This window comes from Anopheles merus, chromosome 2L, assembly GCF_017562075.2.
Source record: "Anopheles merus strain MAF chromosome 2L, AmerM5.1, whole genome shotgun sequence".
In the NCBI taxonomy this organism is placed as follows: domain Eukaryota; kingdom Metazoa; phylum Arthropoda; class Insecta; order Diptera; family Culicidae; genus Anopheles; species Anopheles merus.
Genome location: NC_054083.1, coordinates 14241403 through 14267292, shown reverse-complemented (window position 1 = coordinate 14267292; position 25890 = coordinate 14241403). Strand labels below are relative to the sequence as shown.

The window sequence follows — 25890 nt, the reverse complement described above, 5'->3', positions numbered from 1 at the left end:
AAAAAAACTATGATAGTTTCTTGCAGTTTCTCCATCCTTTAAAAAACATAACCCAGACTTAATAAGCCTTTTTCCCAATAAATCTTGTTACACTTTTACACTTTCAAACTCATAATCCACGTTATTCTACCACGCCTTGTGGACAGTCTAAAAAGACTTTGCGGGCTGAGTCGTCCGTTTCGATGCGTTTAACATAACCAGCCCGCCGGAGCCTAGCGAGCTTGATACGCTACACAGTGAGGTTGCCATACATCTCGTATAGCTCGTCGTTATAACGGCTCCACATATACGGGACCAATAATCCTTCTGAGCATCTTCCTCTCGAACGCGGCTAAGAGGATTTCGTTCAAGTCTCAGAGGCGTGTGTGAGTACCGGTACTATATATGTACTATATTGTCCCAGCCTCGTCCGTCGCGACAGGTTCTTTGAGGTGAACTGATTTCTCAGGCTGTAGAAAGACCGGTTGGCCACCAGCATCCTTGCGCGCAACTCAGCTGACCTTTGATCTGATATAGGTGAATTCTGGGACGAGTTTGATCTTTGCCTCGTTTATCTGCAATCCGAAGTTCTCTGCCGCCTGCTCATTCTCTTGGTAGGCTTCTGCTACATAGGAGAGCCGCAGACCAATGATGTCTATATCATCAGCGTATGCCAGGATCTGGGATGACTTATAGAAGATGGTTCCCGCAGTCTCCACCCCCGAGTCGCGGAAGGCCCTCTCTACGTTGGTCATAGTCATTCTATCTAGCCTTATCAGTTTGGCCGGGATTCCAAAAGCGCTCATAGTGTCGTACATTTTTACCCTGGCTAAGCTATCATATACATTTTTGAAGTCAATGAGAAGATGGTACGTTTGTGTCTGTATTCTACCATCTGATTTAATCTAATCTGATAACAAATCTGATACATGGTGAAATATTAAGTTTAGGTTTAGCAATTATTTTTCAACAAAAATTAAGTTCAAAAATATTACTAGACACTAGATAACTACAAAAAAAAAGTTGTCCAAACTGACTATGGCGGCAAATGTTGAATAGCTGTCAAATTGATGCGCATGGTTAAACCGCTCGCCGGTTAAGCCGCGATTAATCGACGTAGTACTGTATTTCCTTTTAAAACTGGTTTGGATAATCGCCACTTGTTCTATAGAAAGTAAATGGTAAAATTATAAATGAGATTTTTACTTGATGTTGATTTCAGAAGGTATTACTATACTACACTTTTATGACAGCAAATAATAATAAATAAACTAGATACTAAAATGGATAAATTAGATGTTTTGTTCAGACAAAAAATGACCAGGCTGTATAAAATAATAACCAAGATAAATCAGTTAAAAACGTATTTTAACAAGAAAGACGATGTAAAGACTATAGAGATTTAAATTTGAAAAAAACCGTCAAAATTATTTTCATAAAATGAAAAATTGTAATTAGTTCATACATTTTGTTTAGAGCTTCAAAAAAGTTGTTCTCGATGGTTTTGCATCCGAATAATAAAGGTGAATAATATACGAACATAATAAACGATCTGCAACAAACGATAAACAACACAGCTTCAGATTAAACTTCAGAAATGAAGAAATGAATTAAAACTAACTAACCGCTGTCAAAAAACAAACATGCGGAGAGCCTGTTACTGAACGATTCCACCGAAATACTCCGACGACGGCAGCTGGAGGATGTACATTTCCTAGAATGATGGTTTTCGGTGGCAGAAAGTCACGCTAACATTTGCTTAGCGGTAATTAAAAAATATGTTAATGGATACTCTAGTCGTGAGTCGCGGCTCGAGTGCAATTCGGCAAGATCAAAGATACGACAAAAAGCACAGCAGCGTTGAGGCAACAGACCAGGGCACGGGTATATTAGGCAGATGGATTACCCATTCAGCAAGGAGGAGCTTCAATCTGAGTTGGGCCGAAGGGGGTATGTTAAGGGAGGGAAGGTTGAATGACAGAAGATGCGTTGTTGGCAGATCCCCGTATAAGATGGCTTAAGTGAGCACGTACTGTGGCATCAGTTCACATTTTGCACAACTCTGAAGAGGTATACATCGTATGTACTGTTGTTTTATTTTCTTTTCTTTTCCGTTTTCGTGCGTTACTCTCATACCAAAATCCGCGGAAAACTCTTGTACAAGTCACAATTTTTTTTTTACTGCGTCACATTCACTTTCTTTCAAACATTTCTACCTACCGTCTGCTATGGATCGGGAGCCCTTTGGCTGCAAACGCGCACCTTACACTGCGTTTAGCGTGTGATGTCAACTTTACGGGTGAAAAATGAACGTGACTGAGGATGAAAAATGGTAGCCCATTTGTGCCGGGCGGGATGTAAAGAGGCGTTAATGAATGATAGTAGCGCGCTGGTCTGCCCTCGGGTCGTTCGTTTCCGTTTTTTTTTTTGGTTTTTGACTCATCGCGCTCCGCGACGAGAAGAATAATTGACTGTAGAATGTGCGAGTGCCAAACACCTCTGCTTGTGCGGGAGGGAACAAAAACTTTTCCCAGAACGGTAGCATTGTGCAACCACCATGACAATGAACGGGGTGTTCAATTTTTGAGGGGGAAATTAAATTTTCGAGAAAAATCCGTAAAATCAATTTACGGGAAATCAATGACTACGGTGCAATCGAATCAACAAACGGAATAAATTAATGGTCTAATGCATTTTGGCCCTGGCAGTTGCACAATTTATGGTTTTCATAGCATAAATTTATGAATGTTATCAAATCAACTTTGTTTGAAAGTATCACAATTGGTGAACGAGTTTCCGTTTGTTTCTTCTTAATACTGAAGAAGAAAGGATAAGCTATGATAATATCAGCAAAAGTTAATAAAATGATTGCTATGATAGTTGCTACCAAAGTGTTTTATCTAAAGCACAGTTAAAATGTAACATTAAAGTGAAAATAAAATCTATAGTTATTTTTACTACTAGCCTTAAGAAATATACTATACTTTAGTTCTCTGATATACGCTATTGTACGGGACCAAGCACTTCTAGAGATTTTGGATGTGGCAAAATCTTACGGAACACAGTATTTAACTACATCAAAAAATTAACAAAACATAACTTAGAATGAAATAATTATTCAGATGCCTTTTGAGTAATGGTAAATTTCAAAAATATTATACAATATATCAAAACATCATAATATTTTAGAAAAAAAAACGTACAGGAAGCTGTCAAACTATCGCGTACTGCTTATTCGCATACATAGAGAACCGCTTTCGGCGGATAATTGTTGTTTATTGCATCAAGTGACAGATTTTTGAATGTTTGATTGGTGAATAACAAATCATAGTGGTCAACTCGATAAACGTCGGGTCGAACAGGATCGATTCCTAACAAATCCATGAGTGACCAAACAAATTGTACGCAAAGACAGCCCAAGGTGTGACCACAGATATTGCGATTAATAACACTGTTAATAATAATTAACGTTCGATTCGATCTGTCGGTGTTATCTACCGTGATTCCCGACAGAGCGCGGTACAAACGCGTAGTGTGGGAAGCATCCGATACCGATCGAGCCGAATATTCCCGATCGCTCAAAGGCTCCCGAACATCGTGGCTAAGGCAATGACCGAAGGCCACTCTTTCGCGGTAGCCCGAGTCAAGCGATTGATTTTTAGCGTCGCAATAAAATAATAATATTAGACTGCTTAAGAAAACGCTTGTTACACAATACCTAATACTACTACGGGCGAAAGAAAGAGTGCTGTTGCAATAGTTTGCAATAAACACAAAATAAATATAAATATCATGGATTGTGTGATCAACGCTTAGATACAATTAAAGCTTTGTGCAGCTTATTGTTTACACTTTTCAAGATAACTTTTCTACCTCCTCTGTCTTGTTTTTTTTTTATCGAAAGTTAATTTTTGCGAAATCGTACCTAATCCACGACCATATTACGAAAGCGTAAATCAATAAAATGAAATATACTAACGAGAGGCTCTATGTTTCCGTCAAACCCAATCTTCCAAATGAGTTAAACATGTCGGCAATCATACTCAACTCATCGTAATCAGAGTAATTGAATTGGTTGCAGTCGCGACGTGTCGTGAAAAGTGATTTAAATGAAACCATTCACTACTAACTCGGGGAGAGCAAAATTCTACCAGCGCTCCCCGGGACGGCAATAATAGCACAAGCGTATGAAAAGAAAGAAAACAAAACACAAGCAATGTACAACCGTGGGTGTGGTTGCGTTCCTCGACGGCTCAGCTGCACAGGACGGGAAAATTGTTTGTTCAACGGATTCTTTTTGATTTTGCTGCACTTCTACCGCACCGTAGCCCGATGCAGTTCCGCTGCAAGACGCATGAGTGGTAAAGCATTGTACCACCACCACCAACACCACTCATTTGGGGAGAAGTGTGAGGAAATACACATACCGACGTAGGAGAAAAGCAATTAGTCTGGAGCCGTTGAGTGTGGACAGGAATGTGCATCCCGGATCCCTGCATCAGAGATTGAGCATGCAGGCACACTGGTCAACAGCCGTGGGTGAGGTTGAACAAGAAAAAAAATGAGCACAAAAGAAGTGTGCTTGTGGACGGGTTGTAGTTACCACTTCCATTAAGTGCATTTTTAAAGGAACGTTCTGTGAATGGAGGACGTTTTTTTCTCACTACAAAGGCCTGTGGTGGAGCTATTTATTCGTTGATCTAGATTAACCATGATTATGGTTATGACAAATGGCGAAAAATCGGACGATATTTACTGGAACATCATTCGAAAATGAGGAAAGGAAAACGCTTTGAAAGAGTACACCAACATTTTGCCATTATTGTATTGCCAGCCCAATCCAGCTCCTTCTGAGAAATCTCTGATTTTTAGCATCCATGAGGAGGGTTCTATTTGGCGGGAAAATCGATACAACTGTAACTGTAACATTAACTCTGGTAAGGTACATTGCTGCGTTGCTTTTTCGTAATCACTGCCAAGGCATAATGGGAGCAATTAATCGGACAGCGAATGCAGTGTTAATGTTTATTCTCAAATTTGTCAGCTCCCTCAGTTACAGTGAAAAAATAGCCGGCATTGACCGTATAATTGGTACTAAAACTTAACGATGCCATCGCGAACGAGAATTGCCGATCAACAGAGTCGTGAAAAGAAACGTTTCAATAGTTCATCATTAATTAATGAATGTTACCTTTTTCAGGGTGTTTGAAGCTATCATTTTGTTCTTGTGCTCACTGAAAAGATTGAAAATGTTGTGCAGGTCAGGGTCGATAATTCCAATGGTACAGGAGTGTAAAAAATAGGTTTGACAGATCTTTGTGCCTTAAATTGTTAATTTTTTTTTGTAACTTTGCCCATAATCCACCAGAGCTATGTTAAATATCCCCCATTGGATAAAGCTCACCTTATTTATTGCAAAAAAAAATCGTTAACGAGATCTAACAGAAATGCTTGAAAGCTGCAAGTTGAGGCCTACATATTTCAAAAAGAAAAAAAAAACAATTTCAAATTACACGTGGCAGCTCGGTCCAATATCTCAAACCGAAGAACCTAGAAACCTAGAAACGAAACGGTTCAACATTTTTCCAGCAAATGTGCCACCCTTGCCTAAAAGGCTTCTCACTGAAAATGCAAAACTAAGTTGAAATAGTATGCAAAACAACGCACAAATTGGCCGTTCAGAGAAGAGCCTTTTTTTCGGTGAAACATTTTCTGTTTCCCGGTACCTGAACAAAGTTTTTTTCCCGATCGTCACGAAATCGTGTCGGACCCTCACCAGGAAAGTGGCAAAGAAGCCGTTGCGTTGAAAAGTTGAAAGTGCAAAAAGAAATTCGTTTGAACAGTGTAGCGATCGTATGACAGCACACTGCTGCGATTGAGAGCCCCTTAGTAGTTTTATCATGAGTTTTGTACTCATGGAAAAGTAATTCAAGCACCAAAAATTGATGATTTTGGAGTAGTGGTGGGAGCTCGGAATCGGACCTACCCGATTCCGATTCCGTGTTCGGAATCAATTCCGGAGCCGATTTCGATGCTGGAATCGATTCCGGTTCCGGAGCCGATTCCGGAGCCAATTCCGGAGCCAATTCCGGAGCCAATTCCGGAGCCGATTCCGGAGCCGATTCCGGAGTTGGCTCCGGAGTCGATTCCGGTGTTGATTCCGGAGCGAAATCAGTCCAGGAATCTCGATGAGAATGGATCTTTTACAAGTAAATTTGGATTTTTGCGGTTATCAATGCGTAGTATGATTGGACCCAAACGCCTTTTTTTATGGCGATGCCGAAACTGACTCCGTTTGGCAGCCGATTCTAATTTATGAGCCATTTCCGATTCGAGAGCCGACTTCGATTCTGGAGCCAATTCCGGAATCAATTCTGGAGCCGATGCCGGAATCAATTCTGGAGCCGATTCCGATTCTGGAGTCGATTCCGATTCCGGAGCCGATTCCGGAATCGATTCCGGAAACTGATTCCGGACCTACTATGCGGAATCGATTCCAGAAAACTGCGGAGCTAGCCGGAATCGATTCCGACAAAAACTTCATTTTTCCCATCACTATTTTGGAGGCTTTTCAAATCGTTCGTGGAGTATGAACCATTTGACAGCTTGAAGGATGTGTAGTAAGGTTTGAGCAGTTACTTCTTAAAACTTCTTTTCTAGCTTGTTTCACATACGGTCGGAATCAAACCTTGTAAAAGAGTCCAAACAAAAGCTAATAATGGCTCCTTTGATCAAAGTCAATGTTATGAAATTTGTTAATTTTTTAGCCAAAAAGTGTTAAACAACAATCCGAGTTGTACCCTTATATGTCCATCTTATAGATATGCTGTTCTATATTCGTGTACACTTTTCGTGAACTATCATACTTCTTGCGTTTGATTTTGTATGTCATAATTTAAGCCTCCATATACTAAACTAATTCATAAAAAAAATTGTCAAGGTATTTAGAAAATCCCAATTATTAAATTTATATGCTCATAATAAACGTACCCCAAGCATGTTCAGAAGTACTGGTTAACACCGCGCTGTAAAGTAACACGGTTTATTAATTTTATTTGATTCAAGTTCATGTTTAAAACCACCTTAAATGCAAAACAAAAGAGCGAAACTCATAGCAATGTCACAAACATACTAATGAAGGCAGTTCCAACGCTGGCGTGTACCGATGAATACTGCTAGGTGAGACTATGAGAACTGTCGACACATACACCGCCACTACACGGCAATGCAACGAGAGCACCTTTTCACATAATTTTATTGTGTGGTTTGTGTTCTGCAACTATAAGAACGATGCGGAATGGAACACTTGGAGCGTGGTTTCTGGGTTTTGTTTTGCTTTTTTTTAGTATATTTGTAGATTCAAACCGTCGCCCGTTTGGTATGAGCAATTCCGTACGTGAAAGTTGGTGCCCATTGCTGCGGTGTTTGGTTGCTAGCTGTAGTCAGCTACAATACTTGCCGATTTTGTTACCTAGCTGTGCCGTGCTGCGGTCGCCCTGTTAATGCTATGCTTGATATTTTATGAGCTTTCTGCTGATTAAAGCGATATTTTCTTATTAGATGCTACGTGCACGTGTACGGTTTGGGGAATCACGCTTTGGTTGCAGGCGGCACACAAAAAATGGGTCACGATGTGTGCTACTCGTACAGGTCAGAATGCAATCTTTCTGTTTCATTAATTTGCATTTAAGGGCATAGAATTGTTTTCACCAGGTGCTTCATCTACAATATAATGTAGCATTCAAACTATTTTGAATGCAAATGATAAGCTATTTAATTGATCATTTGAAAAAGTAGTTAAAATTTGATGCTCAATCAATCGTAAATACGTTTTCGATAGTAATCCATAGATTAATGTTGTTTTTTTTATCTCAGTGTTTTTTTCTCGATATTTATCAAACCGCAAGCTGAAAATATTAGCATGATTAATGACAATAACACGATCATTCATGCCAAAGGGACTTAAAGCTATCGGAAGCATTTTGTCGGGCACCATATTTACATAAACTTTAATAAAGCGTAAACACACACGCATAATTTCTTCCGTGTGCAGCTGCGGATCACAGACATGCACATGTTTTCAATCTCTTGTAAAGAGAAATGAAATGGTCCATAAAACTGTTTGCTTTTACTTTTTCGCCGTTATTGATTTTATTGGGTTTGCGTTTTTACACCATGGTCGATTTGATATTGTTTTATTGGGCCTACACGTTATTGCGATGGTGAGTTTTATGGGTCGTTATGCTTGAACAGCACAACCGTGTATGTATGCGTGTGGTAGGGCAACATTTTTGAATTGTGCCTGCCACTTTACATGAAATTCATGATCCAATTTGAATGAAAGCCTTCTTCGAGGAAAACACATTTTGGGCTAGGTTTTGCGGGCGTCGATAAAATGTGTATAAAGCGAATTTGAAATAAAAAGGCTAAACAGATTAAGTTTTATTTTAGAACAAAATGGTCAAGACAATGCTCACGAATAGTTTAAAGCAATAAGGAAGTCTAGCATTAATTTCATGTCCAGAATATATAAAAGATTGGCATATTACAGTACATAAATAATGTTCACATTAGTAAGCATGCCATTAGTAAGAATACATTGTGAAGGCCAATTATTTGCACCATAAAATACTTTGTAGAGTGCTTCGTGTTAGCTCATTTCAATTCAACTATATTTTAATAAGCAGGTCTTTATAAACTAACCATGCTTTTACGAGCACAGTTTTGTTGTTTAGTTATATCCGTCGGTTACTGATCAAGTTAAGCATTTCAGGAACCTATGGTATATTATGATAAGCATATTCTTGTAATGTATATACCCGGGGCCAACCGCTAGCTGTATGATGTATTACCTATATTTCCCTGATGTTATGAAAAACATCCACATCATTGAAGTGGCTTTTACGGTGATGTGTTATAAGTACTCATAACTCTAACGCTATACATGGGTGTTTGGTTGAACATTCTATCACAGATATTGCAAGGAAATAACCATGGATGAACACTTGAAAGATCAAGGCGTAACAAATGCATGACGCAAGGAGCGTCATTAATTAGGCCTGTTTGATACCTATCACTAAGACGCTTTTCAGTATGGCCGTGCAATGTCTGAACAAAGCATGAACGTGCAACCAGACATACCGCCAAATAGCGTGGCGCCGATGCCAAAATCGATGGCACTCGATTATATTCGATGAGAGTTACATAAAACTACCATCTGTTACATGACGAATGATTACAGGCCATGTGTGGACGAATGATCATTTTTTGATTTCATCGAACGTGATCGCACCGCACAGGATGACAGTTGGGTACATACAGTTAGGCGTTAAATATTCCAGCCATGTTGGGTTTGGCTACTTTTTCACGCTTCACGGCGTGAAATTATCTCGATGTGTCTGGGTGCACGGTGAACGTCGATGATTCCATACATATACAGGTGATAGTGTATGTGCCTTATGGCTTTGCGCTTAGTGAATGTTGCTGTGACCCGTGATGGGGTTTCCTTCGCATCGTTGCTCGTTCAGATGATACCATATAATCGATAATGTCGATAACCGTACAGGAATAGGAGTTTCAATCTGTTTAATATAATCTTGTTGGTCGAGTGTTAGTTGCAATGCTCAGATCAGAGATCATCAGGAACAGAGATATTGTATCGATAGTGTATTTGAGTGTAGATAGTAGTGGTGTACATCAACGTTGCGGTAATAATGCCAAGCTAGGTAGAGCGTATTTCAATTATACATCCAGCTTTTTAGTAATCTATTTCATGTAGCAAATGAGCTAGTCAGATTTTACATGTTGCATGTTGGAATTTACGAATTGATTATTTCATTATTGTAATAGATTTAATCAACTTGAAGAAAAACTACAATTCATTCAATTATGCTACCACAAATAAGCAATAGACTTAACTATATTACTTGTAATATTAGATTGCAATATGCGAAATATAATCTTTTTATAAGAAATAGTTTTACTTTACCCTTACATCAGGCAGTATTATTTTGAACATTTATTATTTATTTGTTTATTTTAAAATATTTGTATGATGAAATGTGTGCACAGTTTCTGAAATAAATAGGAAAATTAAAAAATGTGTGCCATTGTAAAAATGTTGCCGTAACATGTTCATACACCCTGGCATAAAATTTCTTCAACAATTTGACAGTTATGGATACTTCTTAGCAACACCTAGATTTTGTTAGCCTATTTTAGGCATTTAAAATTCATAGACTTTACTGGAAAGTAAAACATAATTAATGGAATATTATTTATCATCTCTACGTGATAAAACAGTATTTAAATTGTTTTCGGTGGTCCATGGTTGAAAAACTTTCGAATGTTGAGAAAAAAAGAAACATTTACTAATTCTACATCTATCGGGCAAAAACAAATGCATTTAATCCTTCGCTTTTAATGGTAGATGTATGACAAACTTCTGTGCTTAAATGATTTACAAGTGATAAGAACAATTTATGGCCCGTTTTTTATCGGATACAGCAAAATGCTTCTGTGAGGATATGCTTGAACGTCAGTTAGGCAGCGTATAACATCTATGATATGTGTATCCCTTTAACGATCCGTACATAAGCTTGCCCTGTTTTGGGATGGTTGATTGCATCGAGTTATGAGATTTTAACGAATAAAACCTAAAACACACACAACCACACTGTGCTGAACCAGTTTTATGACATCCTAATCGTTTGAGGGGTACTTTACTGGCTTACTGATTAGCAGATTGCAGATCCATTGCTGAGTGGAAAGTTATTGTTGTGATATAGTTAATTGAAGTTCCAGGGTGGAGGAATTTTGAACATAAACACAAAATCATTACACTTTTATGCTTCGTTCGAGATTGTGCGAGTGTGTTAAAAGCAGAAGTGAGTAAAGATTTGTTTACTTTTATCCTGTAGAAATCAATAGTACTATTTATGGTGTTTTTTATTTAAGCATAGTTTTATATCCTTCACGTACATCTTGTATGTATAATTTTTTCCACGATCCTACAAGGAGATAAAATATAGTTTAACATAATCTGTGATTCAAAATATTACAATAAATAGTATAAATAATATTAAAAAAATTACTCAGCAACTAAATGAACATGATTGAAAAACGCTAACAGCTTATAACATTCATGGAATTGTGTTTTATTAGCTTTAAATCTTTCTTTCATGTAAATAACATAACGAACTGAAGTTTCTTTATTGTTGGAAAAAGTAAAGCGTCGCTTATCTGAAGTAATGTCGCCTGTTTAAGTCAGCATTGACAATGAGCTAGGTATAAATCATAAAAAAGATCTAACGAATCACTCATTACCTTTACCGTCTTTAGAGCAGAACCTGAAAAACTGTTGTATTCTATCTCAGCTTTTTCGTGCAGATAAAAAGGCAAAACTGTAATTAAATGTAAATCATCATGAAAAGCAGAAGCGACGCAAATAAGACATCATGGGTAATAGAAGAATCTTATTTAATGCACAGTAGGTGATCCAAATGAACGTAACGCAAAAACTGTTAATGATATCAATTCAGGCTGTACGACGCATACGGTATAAGACATAACCACATAGATAGAGACGTGCTTGCTAAGCATTAATTACCTGGTAGTTTGCTCTTGCTAATTTTTCTTACCGGTAAGTATCCTTAACGAGACTGTAAATTGTTTGTAAAGTAGGTGTAACTTCCTAAAACGCTTAAGGTAGAAACATATTTGATTCGACTTTGCATGTAATTGGTTTTCAATTCAATTTTCAATTAGCAAACTTCGAATGAATAGATTATGCCGCACCATTTTGCCTACAATTTGATCTTTCCACTATGTATCAAATATGACACTGCTGTGTAGAATTGAAGTTTGGAAAAGCTTCAAAATGGGCAAACAGGCTGCAGGGTATGTTCGAATCAAACAACCAAAGCAAACCTTTTGCAGTAACAGCATGGTTCATTCGGGTGTCAAGGCGCTTGATGAAGGCGCTTAAAACCAGCCCTCGGCAAACGATAAAATGATTGTAGCTGCCTATCAAAAGGTACGTACGCTACGCTGCGAGACTTACGATTTACATCACTGCAGAGTTTGCTCGTGTGCCGGTTCATACAGCGCGCATTGAGTACCTTCTCTTGCGGATATTTACGGTAGCACATCCATTGCGCCGTGCCGTTACCTCGCTCTGCAAACGTTACACCAGTGTGGTTGGTTGTGAGATACGGATCGGTACTTCCGCACATCCTGCATCCTGGGTGACGGCGTGTGATGTCAACATTGTGCGAAGAAAAAATGAACGTGACCGAGGATGAAAAATGGCAACACGTTTGAGTTATGACGATGTAGGAGGACGCTAATGAATGGAGTCAGCACTGGAGAGCACTGCTCTTAACGCATCCATTAGCCTTCGGGCTTTATCGTGCACGGGGTTGCCGACTGTCAATGCTTATCATGGTCTGCCACGCTTACGAATGAAAACTTTTGAAGGCGGGTATGAAAATTTAACGAACATTAACACGGTTTGTGTTGTATATTCTACTGGTAATATTATCAAAACACAACAAGATGACTTAGTGTAATGCAAAGCAATGTTGAAACAATTATAAGATAATAAAATATTCTAGTAATTGCCAATTTAATGTTTTTTTTCCATTTTGTTGTTTTATTAGTTTTTATTATGTGCAAAGGTGTTTTTGTACAGGTTCGATCAATGAAACTGTTTAACGAAAATTATGAAACTGTTTCTATTTCCATCAATAAGTATTCAAGGCATTCCAATCAGCCAAACATATTCTACACCAAACACCTTGTGAAAGTGTGTACAATAATGTAAAAAATTGACAAAAATCTACACTGAACATATACCATACCGTTCTGTTGATACACGGATAACAATGTCCAACACGGATTGCAGTGGTACAAATACCTGCGGTTTATAGCATATTAGAGTCTGAATTAGAGATCGCTAAACTCATCTTCGTGAAAAAATGAAAAAAAGGAAAATTAGCATACTTTTTTTCAATACATTAACACTTTGAGGGCCAGACCATTTTTGTTCATGTTTCCCCGGAGGCCAAACACTTTTTGTATACATTTTTTATGGCTATCATATGTGATATCCATGGCCCCCAAGGAAGTGTAGTTAAATATAAACACACTAAAGGATAATGAAAATAATGATCTGTAATAGAATTTTGGTTGATTTCTTGTTGTTTTTTTCTTTATCTTGCTTTGCTTTGATCATTAAATCCGAAAAACAACCGTTAAATGTTATGTATACATTTGTTTTCAACAAGATGCTTCATTGAAAAGCGATCATGTAAACATCGGATAGTGACATTTAAATAATATTTTAACTAATGTCTGCTGTATATCCGACAGTTTGAAAACTCACATTATTACTAAAATACATGTGTATACTAGTTTGAACGAAGGAATTATTATTTTGCTTTTATATTGTAGATTTTTGACCATTTATGGGTATCAATGAATTATTCTATACTAAAAAACCGTACATATTAAAAGATTATTTATCCTTTTTTATCTTGTTGCTAAATTTCATGATATTACGGGCAATTTGTTACAAGATATTAAGCTTTAAAGTCAGTTATCCCTGGCTATCATATATGATAGCTATGGCTCCCCAGGAAACATAACTGGTTATCATATAGGAAAGGCATGGCACTCAAAGTGTTAGGAAACAAAAAGATGCCATAGAAATGTTAATTTTATATCATTACTCAAATTTACCACAATAATTAAAATTTGAAAGAAAGTTGCATTTTAAAGATGAAACGTATAACAATTAAAAAATACATGTAATAATTATAAAATATCTATGACATAGTATAATATCATGAAGAAAAGATCAACATGATTCGAGAAAAAATAAGACATAAAAACATTTACAATGAATGCTACGATTTTCATGAATATTTAACCACCGACAAACCGACGTGACACTGGTGTTACAAAAGTGTCCCACACGAAATTACTGTCATTTACCAGTGAGGCGAACACTTCTGTCAAAGTAAGCTCTGTTCACTGCTGCTTCGATGTAAACAACTTTTCTAAATACAAATGGCGAAGGAAGTGTGAGGCAAGATTTTGTGAGAATTATTGGACAAAACACCCAGGAAAATCATTTTATAAGTTTCCAAATCAATGCAAAAGATGTGGGAAGTACATAAAACAATACGCATTGGAATTTGCGAAGAAAAACAAAAAGGGGGTTTAGCAGTTTCTTTTCTGTGTCAGTGTAGTAAGCGAATCATTATAGAGATGGCGCTAGTGTTTAACGTATTTTCATTTGAAATAAGGAGACAACTTTTGAAGCTCATTTTGTTCGAAGTGTCACGTCGGTTTGTCGGTGATTTAACTACATCAGCTACATAGTTCACACAGCCCAATCTGCCACACTCAATCGCATAAGATTTTAGACCACTCAGCCTAGCTAAGAAGTGTCACGAACTTACTTATCAGGTATCACTACACCAACAACAACAAAAACAACTTCCTTATTTACGTGGTACTGCTGAGTGCGGGTTTTGTCTCACCTGCCGGAAATTGATTAATTATCTAATACCGGCATCTTCTTTAAGAGCTGAACGTTCCATCCCGATAAGTGCTGTTGGCATAATTTATCTACAATCTGTTCCGTTCCGTTCAACGATTTTGCTGTTCACGATTTTTGCATCCAAAGGAAGAATGAATCACTAAGAAGGAATTGGCAAAAGAATGGAAAAGGCTTCGCAAAATTGGCCTTCTAGCAAACTGATTTAATGAAAGCAAAATCAATAGCGTGCGAATATCAATCAAATTAACGGACTTTCGATGTTGCAAAAGCAGGGTTCTTGTTGCCTTTATGTAAAATATGACTAATCTGTTGTCAATATTATTTTAATTACATAAGCAAACAAACTCATGCTTACAGTTATTTCGGATTTTTCTCTCGTGATAGAGCAACCTTTTTGTTGTGTTTTTTTTACGATATATTGATTTCAGGTAAGTACACAAAAACACGCAGTTTCAAAGATGACAATTTCGTTTTTATTTCTCCTGTGAAGATCCGGTTTTCTTGTTATACAAGGTTTTTTTATAAACACCATCTTATTTTGTCTAAAACATGTTTGTATCCCATTTTGAATTATAAACATATAAGCTTCTTCATGTTTCTGAGCTTCGTTGATGAACAAGTTAGATGATAAAAAAAAACAATATAAAACTCTTATAAGTAGTGTATTCAAAATAACACAAGGATAACAAGAAAGAAAACAAAAACAGGTTCTTACATGTTTTGTCTTTAAAAACGTTTAAATAAATTCGATGTCTAGAGAGTTTTGTACAATCATCACCGTCAAATATGTTGCACTATTTCGATGAAATTGCCACCGATTGAATCGATGGTAACATTCTGAACTCTTTTACATGCAATACATCCATTTGAACGTGCCCAGTAGCTAAACTGTCACATTTCGTTCAACGTTAAAAAGTCTGTAAATTAATATTTGTAATCGAAACTCCAAACGATGTGGTTCGTTCATTCCATAAATCAGCTTTTTTGTAAATTAACATTGCAGTGATGCTATTTTGATAAAATATAATATGAATCAAATCCTCTATTGTCCTAATGATTGCTCCGGGCAAATTGTTCTATCAATCAATGCTACGTTGTTCTACAAAGTGTTTGCGCACTGTACAGAATGCGTGTGTGTCACGTTTTTGTTGTAATGTTGTGAAATGATGTGCTATGCTACAGAGTACTGTTTGTATTGTTTAAATTGTGTCCGTACAGTACCATTTTACCGTTTTCACTACAGCTCTCTTTGAGTAAAGAATTATGAAATTTAAACCAAGAAATATATGTACATCGAATGTTGTTATCACCAGTTTTGTCGTTTTTGGTTTGGTTTGGTGGACATTGGTTTATCGTGATTTTTTATCGATCCTTTATTTAAAACGTTTCCAATTATTCGATAATGAAAGCAAAATAGCCGAGTTAATAATATTTATCGAACAAAATAAGTTTATCATTTGGATAATAGTCAATATCAATACCGACAACTGAAAATATTTCATGAAAACCCTATGATAGAGTGTGTACCAATAAAAAAACAACAAGTTAATACAACCTGTTGAAAATCAGGTCCATACCCACATCCTGTAGTACTGCTGCTCATTGTTTAAAAAAATCCCACAATCCATCTTGCATAATTTCCGGTACCCCTAGGGATCCCATCCCAAGTTGATGCGAATAAACACAGAAATGAAATACGTGCAAGGTAAAGGCCATTTTAATGACGAAAGTATCCTGGCCTACGTTAGATGATCAACGGCGGAATCACATACACCGTTTTTTTTATCGATCGCTAAAGCCCATGCCAGGTGTATGGTGGGATTTGGTCGGATCCCTTAAATCCTGCTCCATATATTTTAGCAACCCACAGCGCTTCGTTGCCGGCTTATTTCGCTCATGCAACAATAATCAACCATCCACCACTGAGAGGGAAGTTTGCGCTCGTGAACCACTGCCGGTCTCAGATGGCCCCTAGAGCAAACGGGTGCTTCTGGTAGCTTCCGCCAGAAGGATTCTTTTAAATACTGGATCTAACTTTTGAACAACTTCAAGATTATCGTTAACCCCTGACTACTGACAGCAGTTTCCGAACGCTTCGGGAAGAAGCGATGACAAATTAATTAACAGCCTTAACAAAGCGTCACATTCATTAGCATCAAACTAAGCGGGGCGGGCGAAAAAGATCAAAGTTCCTGTTCACACCACAGGCAACTCATCGATGTGATAATGGCGTTCATAAAAGGATTTCCCGTTGCTAGGATGAAGCACACCACAGCATGCTTAAGCGTTTTTGGGAACAGATTTCCATACACGACTTACTTTGGTGATGGAAATATTCGTTAAATTATCACTCAACTTAACAAATGGCTTTTGGTGAAAAATAGTTTTGATCCGAAAATCAGTACAGACAGGTGTTGGCCAAACAAAGGGGGGGGGGGTAATAATTCAGTTGAAATAAGTGTTTTCTTCTTACATCAACTTATGTACACAAACAGAATCGCTTCAGCGTATATTTGTATCATTTTGTATTACTATTCGTCTGCTATGCATTGGAAAGATCCTTTCTTAGTGAATTTATGTTTAAATGTTCCAGCACCGGTTCACTTTTTAAAGGTACAGTTTGATTTCACGTTGGTGGCCCTACTTCTAAGACGGTAGTTAATAATCATAGTTCATGCTACAGTTCAGTCATCCCATTCCGAGACTGTCGTAGTATCTTGCAGAAAAGGTTTCATGAACTGTGCAACAAATGGCTATTGTATGTGATTTTAACTGCAAGTGGTGACTTTTTCTCTGATTTCTTACGCTACTTCAATGGTTGTGAGTGAAAAGAGCGAGTTTCGATTTTTTTACAATGATACAAACACGTTCTCATGAGACTGAGTTGATAGAAAAAATAAATAAACATAACCCCTGCATCTGGCTTTAGACAAACGTTTCAGTACTCTAGCACTTACTTCATTTCCAAATACAGGGCAATGCGATGGTTCATCTTACGTCATTTACACCACTCAAACACCGTACAATCAGTCTGATTTTCCCTAACAAATACCTTACTAATGCTACCTCACCTAAACATATGATACACGCCGTTTGTAGTAGAAGCGTTTGAGACACTTTAGATGCGGCGTTGTGCTGCATCGCGGCAGGGTGTTCACCTGAAATGAAACGAACCGGGAAGGTACATATGGAATGTTCATTATTTTATTACGTTTTAAGTAATAAGTTGATTGGTCTACACATATAAATCGGCAAGCAATTACAAACAGAATTTCATATGTCTGCTAGTAATTTCCAGCAAACATGCTCATGATATCATGAGGTTTGCAATGATATCATTGAAGTGATATAATATGAGATATGGAAAGCTATGGGAAAGCACACAACATCATTCGAAACATCGTTTTATTAGTTTTAATGAGATGTTATACTGATTTGTTTGTATTGCAGACCTAATTATTGTATTAGCTTAATTGTATTGACCTAATTGAATACACAAATGTTTTTCATATTACCAGGAAGTACCTACTGAGACATTCACTGTAATGATGGTGTGTCTGCGCGTGACTAACAAAACATGACTTTGATGTCTTTGATCGTTGGCTAATTGATATTGGAACTTTGCCTTTGAAAACTTACAATTTTAACGATTGATCTCTGTCAGCGTTCAGTGCTTTTAGCCGTATGGAGGCTTTCAAGAATTTCGTAAGATAAGTTTTTTTTAAAGAACAACAATGTTTCGCTATACAAAGACCAAATCATTCCTAGCTGTTTTGAAAGGAAAGGGTAGCTTGGAAACGTAAAACTTTTTGTCTGTCCGCAGTGCACGATTGTACAACATGTATTTGCAATGCGTGAAAGTTTTCCATATGTGTTTTATTTCTATTTTGATACTGTGTATGTTGCTATAGAAATGAGTCTTTTGTGTTCGGTTTGCACAAACTTACCGCTAATCACATGGGCATACACGCTTGCCGATTTTGCCATTGTTGGAACGCAAGTATAATTTCCTGTATCACTTTGTACAACCCTTTTGATTCTTAACCTTTGTTGGAAAAGAAGGAAATATAATAAAAAATAATGCATATAAGTTTAAAAAGAAGGACTTCAGACGAGTTAGAATGTGAACGACATATATTATGTTCAAACGAGGATCTAGAAAACGTTCTAATTTAGAGGATAATTTCGTCGAAAATATATGCTTTTTTGCTCACCTAGATGTCAAAACATCGGTCCAATCTGTTTCGACAATAATTCTACGCTTTTCGCTAGGAAGCAGTTCATTTTCTTGGGCCAAAGGCTCGATGAGTGTAGATCCTGAAAAAAAAAAACGTGTACATGTCACGAAACAATGCAAGGCAGCAATATGGCTCAACGTATTGCTGGCAAATTGAAAGGTACATTCCACCTATTACATCCGTTCGAGGAATGGCTACCCACCTTTATACCAAAAAATTGTCCCTAGCTCATGTGGTCCCTGCTGAATGACGCAAGTCATTGTGATTTCACTATCGGATTTGACAAATATGTCCGTCGGACCAAGAATTCTCGCCCGCAGTTCTGCCAGGAGAAGAAAAAGGTCGTATGAAGTGAGTTGCTTCCTTAAGTGTTTCCCACTAAATAGCAGGATTGAAATAAAACAGTCTCAATACGGCAAATTCATACTAACCAATAACATTAAGTGTATAGGACAGTGACATTTTAGGTTCGGTGTTAATTTGACACTCGTACACGCCGGTGTCGCGCACTTGAGGATATTTTATCTGCAGCGTCCAATTGACGGAACCTTCTGGGTGGAGCACCTGCAGTAAAATGAGGAAAGAAAATAAGTTTTTGAAGCACGTTCGTGGGAAATTATTTTATATCCGTTGGCCGTAAATATTCAATGACACTCTCGGAGTGCACGTGCTTACCTGGAATCGCTGGTCCGAGGTGTACGTGGAAGCGCCTGTTGTGAGTATGTGGATATCTCGCTTACGGATCCATGCCACCTTTAACAACGGTAAAGGAGTATAAATATGTTTTTTTTTTCAGATCTGATCTAAAGTTTAAAAAGTATTTTAGAATTAATAAAATTTGTGAACAAAATGGTTAATACTACTAGTATTAATTTATGAACGGCTAGTGATTAATTACTAGTTTTGGTTTTACATTCGCCACATATTATATTAGACATATTAGAATAAGCCTCTTTGGAACACGGGATACAATTGATAAAATGTGACCTTTTATATATTTTTTTTCATTACGTACTTATTGGAAATTATAAAAATCAGTAAACATCTTCACCTCAAAAGATGGTAACGCCTGGTCAAAATTTATTATACTACCAAATGTTACATTTATCCCTAGCTCACAGTTTATAATAAAAATAAAACATCAGGTTAAAATACCAGAAGTCAACAACGATTGGAAGATGTGAGCTCAATTTATCATCTAAAACCCTTCTTTGATGTTTCCTGTAACGTTGTATGTGTATGTGAATGGAAAGAAATCATTTGGCAACACAAACACACCGTCAAGTAAAATAAAAAACCTTTTCATCCGCAGGTAGCATGATCCTCTATCACGATCAAGTAACAATGTTTTCCCAGCGAAAACCAATTTTACCCTCATCACCGCTGCTCAACAGGAAACGATAATCGATTGAGAACGTGAAAAATCTACGAAATGAATCATCCACCCCAGCAGCACGTACATCAATACGGTGAGCCCAACTATTCCGAGCATCATCGCCAGATACAAATACTTACATCCTTATCCCCAAGACGTTCCACTCGACAGTGCAAGAAACCAGTTTGACCTACGGTTACGGTTAGATTGCGGGGCACGTCAAAATCAAAGTACGGCTGTAAAGCGGCAGACTCCTCGGTCGTGGTGGTCATCATGGTTGAGCTGACGGAAACTGGGAATAAAAGAAAAAAAAAAGGAAAGAAAGCATCGCATGTAATGTAAGCAAAATAGATATTCTCCCTGTGGAGGTAAGGTTCAGGTTTACACAAGGGCATTTCAAAGATGATGTCTTACAAATAAGACGACGGGCAATCGTTGGTTTAAAGAAAGCGTACTGTATGCTTTATATAACTTAGAGAGAGGAAATTGTCAACATCTGTCTTAGACGTTTGAGTTTTGTCTTCAAACAGTCAGTAGTTGCAAAACTTTCAGCAGCAACGAACTGCAACGAAAGTATTTTGGCAGAAACTTACTCCGAAAAAAAAACCACATTAAGAGTCAGCAGCTGTTTGGCTGCAAACTTTTCAGCATCAACGAACTAATACATAAAGTTCTATCAACTGAAAATTTGAAGCAGGTGTAAAGAAATGATTATACTTGTTTCAAAAAAAAAAGAAAGATAAATTGAATCCTTAAGCTGAAAACATTTACGCCGAGCTGATGGTAGAAATTAGCTATCTACGAATCGAATGTATCTCTTTCAGCAGTAAACGATATGTCCGTATTATAGGCATTCAGTACATAAGTTGATGATTCTGTTAACATTCTTTTTTTTATCCACATTCTATTTCCAAAAGTAGTACTGAATAAACAACTGAATAACATCAGTAAAATTAGAAATTCAGTTTTTTTTTATAAAACATATTTATTTTTGTGCTATTGTACATTTTCAACTTAATCTTACCACATTTTTAAAGAACTAAGGAACATTGAAGGACATTTTTTCAATATCGTTGTTTCCAATGATGTGGATGATATAGTTACAGAAAAGGCGTAGTACTATTTGACGAGTTTTGTCTTTGATTTTGTTTAGCAAAGGATAGCGAAAATCGTTAAATTGGAATCGATGACCAGGTGCATTTTGTTGAATATTTTGCTTTAGTAAATTCCATGCCGCTGCTACTCTTGGCCAAACAACCAACTTCTGTTCCAAAGAGTCTAGCTCTGTCATAATAATTTATTCTTAGTTTACAGCAAATGAGCATTTTTAGACAAGACTTGGGCTGGAGTCAGCTGCATTAAATAGCCCAGGCTGTCTAAGTTGTTATAACATTTATTTTTCTGTTATAATTGTAAACGTAACTACGATGTGATAAAAACATTGTTTTATTGCTTCATTTGTTTCCTTCGTTTTCATTAGTATCAACTAAATTCTTAAAAGTTTTACCTTACAGAAGGTTGACGGAATGAGTTTATATCGTTTATATAGCTATTTAAAGCTGTGTCCAGTTGAATGCCTTTCTGTATCCTTCACTAGAGCACGTTACCCGTTCAAGCATAATTATGTAATTTCTAATACCTCGCGGACGCGCACATCCTGCATTCGAGATCTTGGTGTCCTGCTAGAGTGTAAACTTACGTTTCATGAACATCATGATATTGTTATCCCCAAGGATAACAAGCCGTGCCTAATGTGCCTAAAGCCGAATATTGCGCTATCGTTCGGTCCACTCAGGAATATTGTTATGTAGTCTGGTGCCCCTGAGCAGCCCGCTCAATAAATTGACTGGAAAGTATTCAGCGCAAGTTTACTAGGTTCACATTACCACTCTTCTCTTGGTCTAACGAGGTCCAACTTCCTTACTTTCAACGGTGCCTATTATTTGGTTAAGAGTCGCTTAATGTCAGGAGAAAAAACATGTAGCGTGTATTCCCATTTTGGCTGCTGCAAGGTGATATCGTTTGCCCTGCACTCCTTGCAGCCATTTTTTTTTTTGTTCCACCATCTAGCATGGTTAGTACGAATTTTTATTTTTGCTCCGAGCGTACGAGGACCATTTACGGACAATGCAACCCATTGAACTTATGTGTCGTGAGCTAAATGTTGTGAGTGACCTGTTCGATTTTAATATTTTTGTCAGTGCTCAAAAATCGACTTCGTCAGCATTTTGGTTAGTTTATAAGTATTCTCTAGCCAACCCAACATCAGAAACGAACTATTTAATCCCGTAAAATACATTTCAACAATAAAAATGGAAACTCGAATGATATGTCATTGGTTGCTCGATGTACGCACGATATTCATTTGACAATGTTGAATGGGGATTTTACGGATTGAAAATGAAGCTTAGTGTTGAGCTGGCTAGAGAAACACTGTAAGGTTACGGTGTACAAATTGTTCATACGCTGCACTTTTGGCCAGAAGTTGCTATGCGTTCTATGTTCACATGCTTTGCGTATGTTGCGCCTTTCAGTTGTTTTGGATAAGTGTATCTCAATTGTTTTTTTTTTAACAGTGTGGTCCGAATTCTATCGGGGAGTGCATTGTGTATAATTGTATGTTTGATAGAGTGATTTTATGATAAGTTCTGTATAGCCCGTATGCTATAACAGCTTTCCATTACCGTGGTACTGCCTTCACCTCGGCCGAATCAACAACATGTCTGTCATAGGTAAACCCCCTCTTATGAACCAAATCCCCCTAGAACGACTATTATCTAAGCACAAATAAGTAGAAGAAGAATATTTTGGTTCAATAATTACATTTTTCCCCAACAGTATAAAAATTCATTGAGATCAAATGAATAGCTTAAAAATTACTAGATTCCCTTGTTTCATTGTTTAGCTTACAATCTTAAAAAAAAAGTTGTGTTCAAGAATTCCATTGAGCAGCAATGGATATTTCGTACCATCCTATATATTCATTCTCATTTATTCATGCGTGGAAATTTTAAAAATGTACTACACCACTGGTGAGAAATTTGAGATAAAGATAGAAAGTATCGGAATAATCAAGCATGGGCTGATCGACATCAAGTGGTTCAAGATAGTTTTTAATAAATGTCACTACGAGATGCTGAAAAATTATACCGATTTAGACAATTTGAACATTAGTAAAAGATCAAAATAGAAAGAAGATTGTCAGACTTACCTTTAATTCTGCTTTGCAACAGTAGTATGTAGACTCCAACGTAGAAGACAGAGAATGGATTGAACATCTTCACTAATTACTTGAAACTGCATATAAATGGTTTGATAAATGTGCTCCAAGCAGCTCGCAACCAATCAATGTTAAACTAATCCACCCTCGGGAGACGCTGACTTTCAGAAATGGCAAGTTTTTGTGGATGGCAAATAGGGGCAGTGACGGGGGCAAGCACACTCCTGCTTGCTCAAACACAACGCCTCGTTGTTTTAATATGGTAGGTGGTTTCGGTAATAACCTTGCATCCTCAACCCGTGCGTGTCTAATTCGTGTCGAGTCACCCAACTTCCCTCGCACTGCACTAACGGTGGCGTGTCACCTTCTTCTTCAGCAGCTGGTTGGCCACTTACCCCGGGGCTGGTATGATGTTTTACCACTGTACACTAACACTCGCGCAAGCGGGCGGACTTTTCCGTACCTTCCGCACACACTAACAAACCGGGCGGGTGTCACTAGCAGCGCTAAATTATGCTCACTCTTTTTCACCGCAGCCAACGCCTGCTGCCCGTGCCACCGTGGTTTGATCGCCGCACCACCAAAACGACCAGTTTCTCCTGGTTGAGGGCCGCTAGGGTCACGCATATTTATCACTGCCAGTACGCTGAGCGGGTTTGGGAAATTTGCCTTCTCGATCCTAGCTCATGGGATGCGGCCGCACGCACACACCGTACGCTGGCATACACATTCAAGCACACACAAACACGCCAACCACCGACGACATCGAACGCGCGACGAACCATTCATCCGACCACGAGCAACACGACCGACTGCACACGCCAGCACCCGGTAGGACGAGCTAGACCAGCATACAAGTGGTTTTCCGGAACGGATGCAGTGCTACAGCAACAGCAGCAATCTCATTACATGAAATGCATTGTGCTTTTAACAAGCACCTCCTTGCGTCAGCTGTGGCAAACGCTTCCGACGGTGGGAGCGGGCGTGGGCCACGGGCGGAGCCAACGATAGGTTTAATTTAACTTTTAATTAATTTTTACGACGTCAACCGGATGGCACATTTTTACACTGCAAAATGATGGTCACGAAAATGCCGTCTACGTTACCAGGCGCTAGGCATCGTTGTGTAACTTTTCATTTATTCCTCGGATAGCATGTTGCTCGGATGTTGGTACACTTTTTTGTTTTGATCACTCACTCGCTCTCTCTCTTCCATTTCCCGTCTTAAGATAAATTGTTGCTTCGCAGATAATGGCTAGGATTACAAACGATAATATTATCAGACGCACGATCCATGGGGAGGGAAACGACTATGCACAGCAATGGATAATGGTACACTGATACATGAACTGCCACTGAACGGAGCCACGATCATGGTTTCGTTCTGAATTTTCACATCATAAGAAACAAGATTTAAGTAGAATTTAATCTTTCATATTTCTGATAATCACTTATCAGATTCTATATCGAAAATTATAATTAAACATTGATTTTGTGTGTGGTAATATGAACTAAAATGCATGCCAAGCAATTTTAACTGCTTTTGTTAATTGATTCGTTGCTGACCGTAAGCTCGATGCTGATCTTATTTTCAAAATTCAGTATCACTTTTTACATGTTTTTAATCGCCAATTCCATTTGCACTATATTCCTTGAACAAATCAGAAATTTAAAGGACCAAATCCACACTGCTGGCTAGTTTCCAACTTCACTGCTGTGTCGTACACTTACACAAAATCCATTTACATCCGTTCAATCCATTTTTTGCAATCAAACAATTAACCCCAAACTCACTGCAATGTCGACAAGTTTTTTAATTGATTCACCACTTTTGTATCACAGTATTGGTTCCAAAGCGTTAAACAAACAACCCATCGATCCAATAGATTGAGGATACAAATCGAACCAGCTGCCATCTACCACCGTATGGCGAAACACACTGTGTGCAAGGAGTATCGCTTTGTACGGAGCGTTAAGGATAAACACGATAGCATCAAACCGTGGTTCGAAGGAAACTGAATCCGAAATGACATTATCCGAGATGTGTTGCATCCTTGCCCAATCTGCAGCAATAGAGAGTCTGTAGAGTGGAGATCGTTGCTCAAAAAGTTCTCCTGGTAAACTTGTCTCTCACATTTTCTCCTGTTAAATCTCTCGCTCTTCTGTTTCATCTTTATTATGCCACTAAAACAGGGCTCCATTCGGTCGGTTTCTAGTGCTCATTGCTAAGGTACTGATGCTAGGTGGTTTTGTAAGTGTGCGTGTATGCGTGTTTATCGTTTGTGTATTTACCCTCTCCGCATGATTTTTCCGGAGTCTGGAGAGCCCTGGAGACGCCCGGTGTTTTATTCTAGGAGCTTATGTTGCGCTCGACACTCATACAGTCTGACCAGTTGAGTTCCACAACGGTGAGATCCCTGTTTGCAGGTAGGTATAAAATCTCGCAATAGTCAAAACACACTAATTGACTTTTTCATTTTGTATTTCATGCAATATAGTATTAATAGAGTTT

The 25890-nt window shown here is 37.9% G+C and overlaps 1 protein-coding gene across 7 annotated transcripts; it reads right to left on the bottom strand.

The window, feature by feature from the left end:
- Positions 1 to 15004: 15004 nt before the first annotated feature.
- Positions 15005 to 25383, bottom strand: LOC121593403 (zwei Ig domain protein zig-8-like). Of its 7 annotated transcripts, none has more exons than XM_041915706.1 (9): positions 24945 to 25383; positions 23370 to 24633; positions 20299 to 20450; positions 19459 to 19536; positions 19215 to 19347; positions 18986 to 19105; positions 18760 to 18862; positions 18493 to 18590; positions 15005 to 17703 (listed from the first exon to the last, which is right to left on the bottom strand). In XM_041915706.1, the coding sequence occupies exons 2-9, from the start codon at positions 23434 to 23436 to the stop codon at positions 17534 to 17536; spliced, it is 921 nt and encodes a 306-aa protein (XP_041771640.1). In that variant the 5' UTR covers positions 23437 to 24633; positions 24945 to 25383; the 3' UTR covers positions 15005 to 17533. The 7 variants fall into 7 exon arrangements, with proteins under 7 accessions (XP_041771640.1, XP_041771639.1, XP_041771641.1 ...); XM_041915705.1 differs by having other exon boundaries at positions 23370 to 24762; positions 25110 to 25383; XM_041915707.1 differs by having other exon boundaries at positions 25110 to 25383.
- Positions 25384 to 25890: the final 507 nt, after the last annotated feature.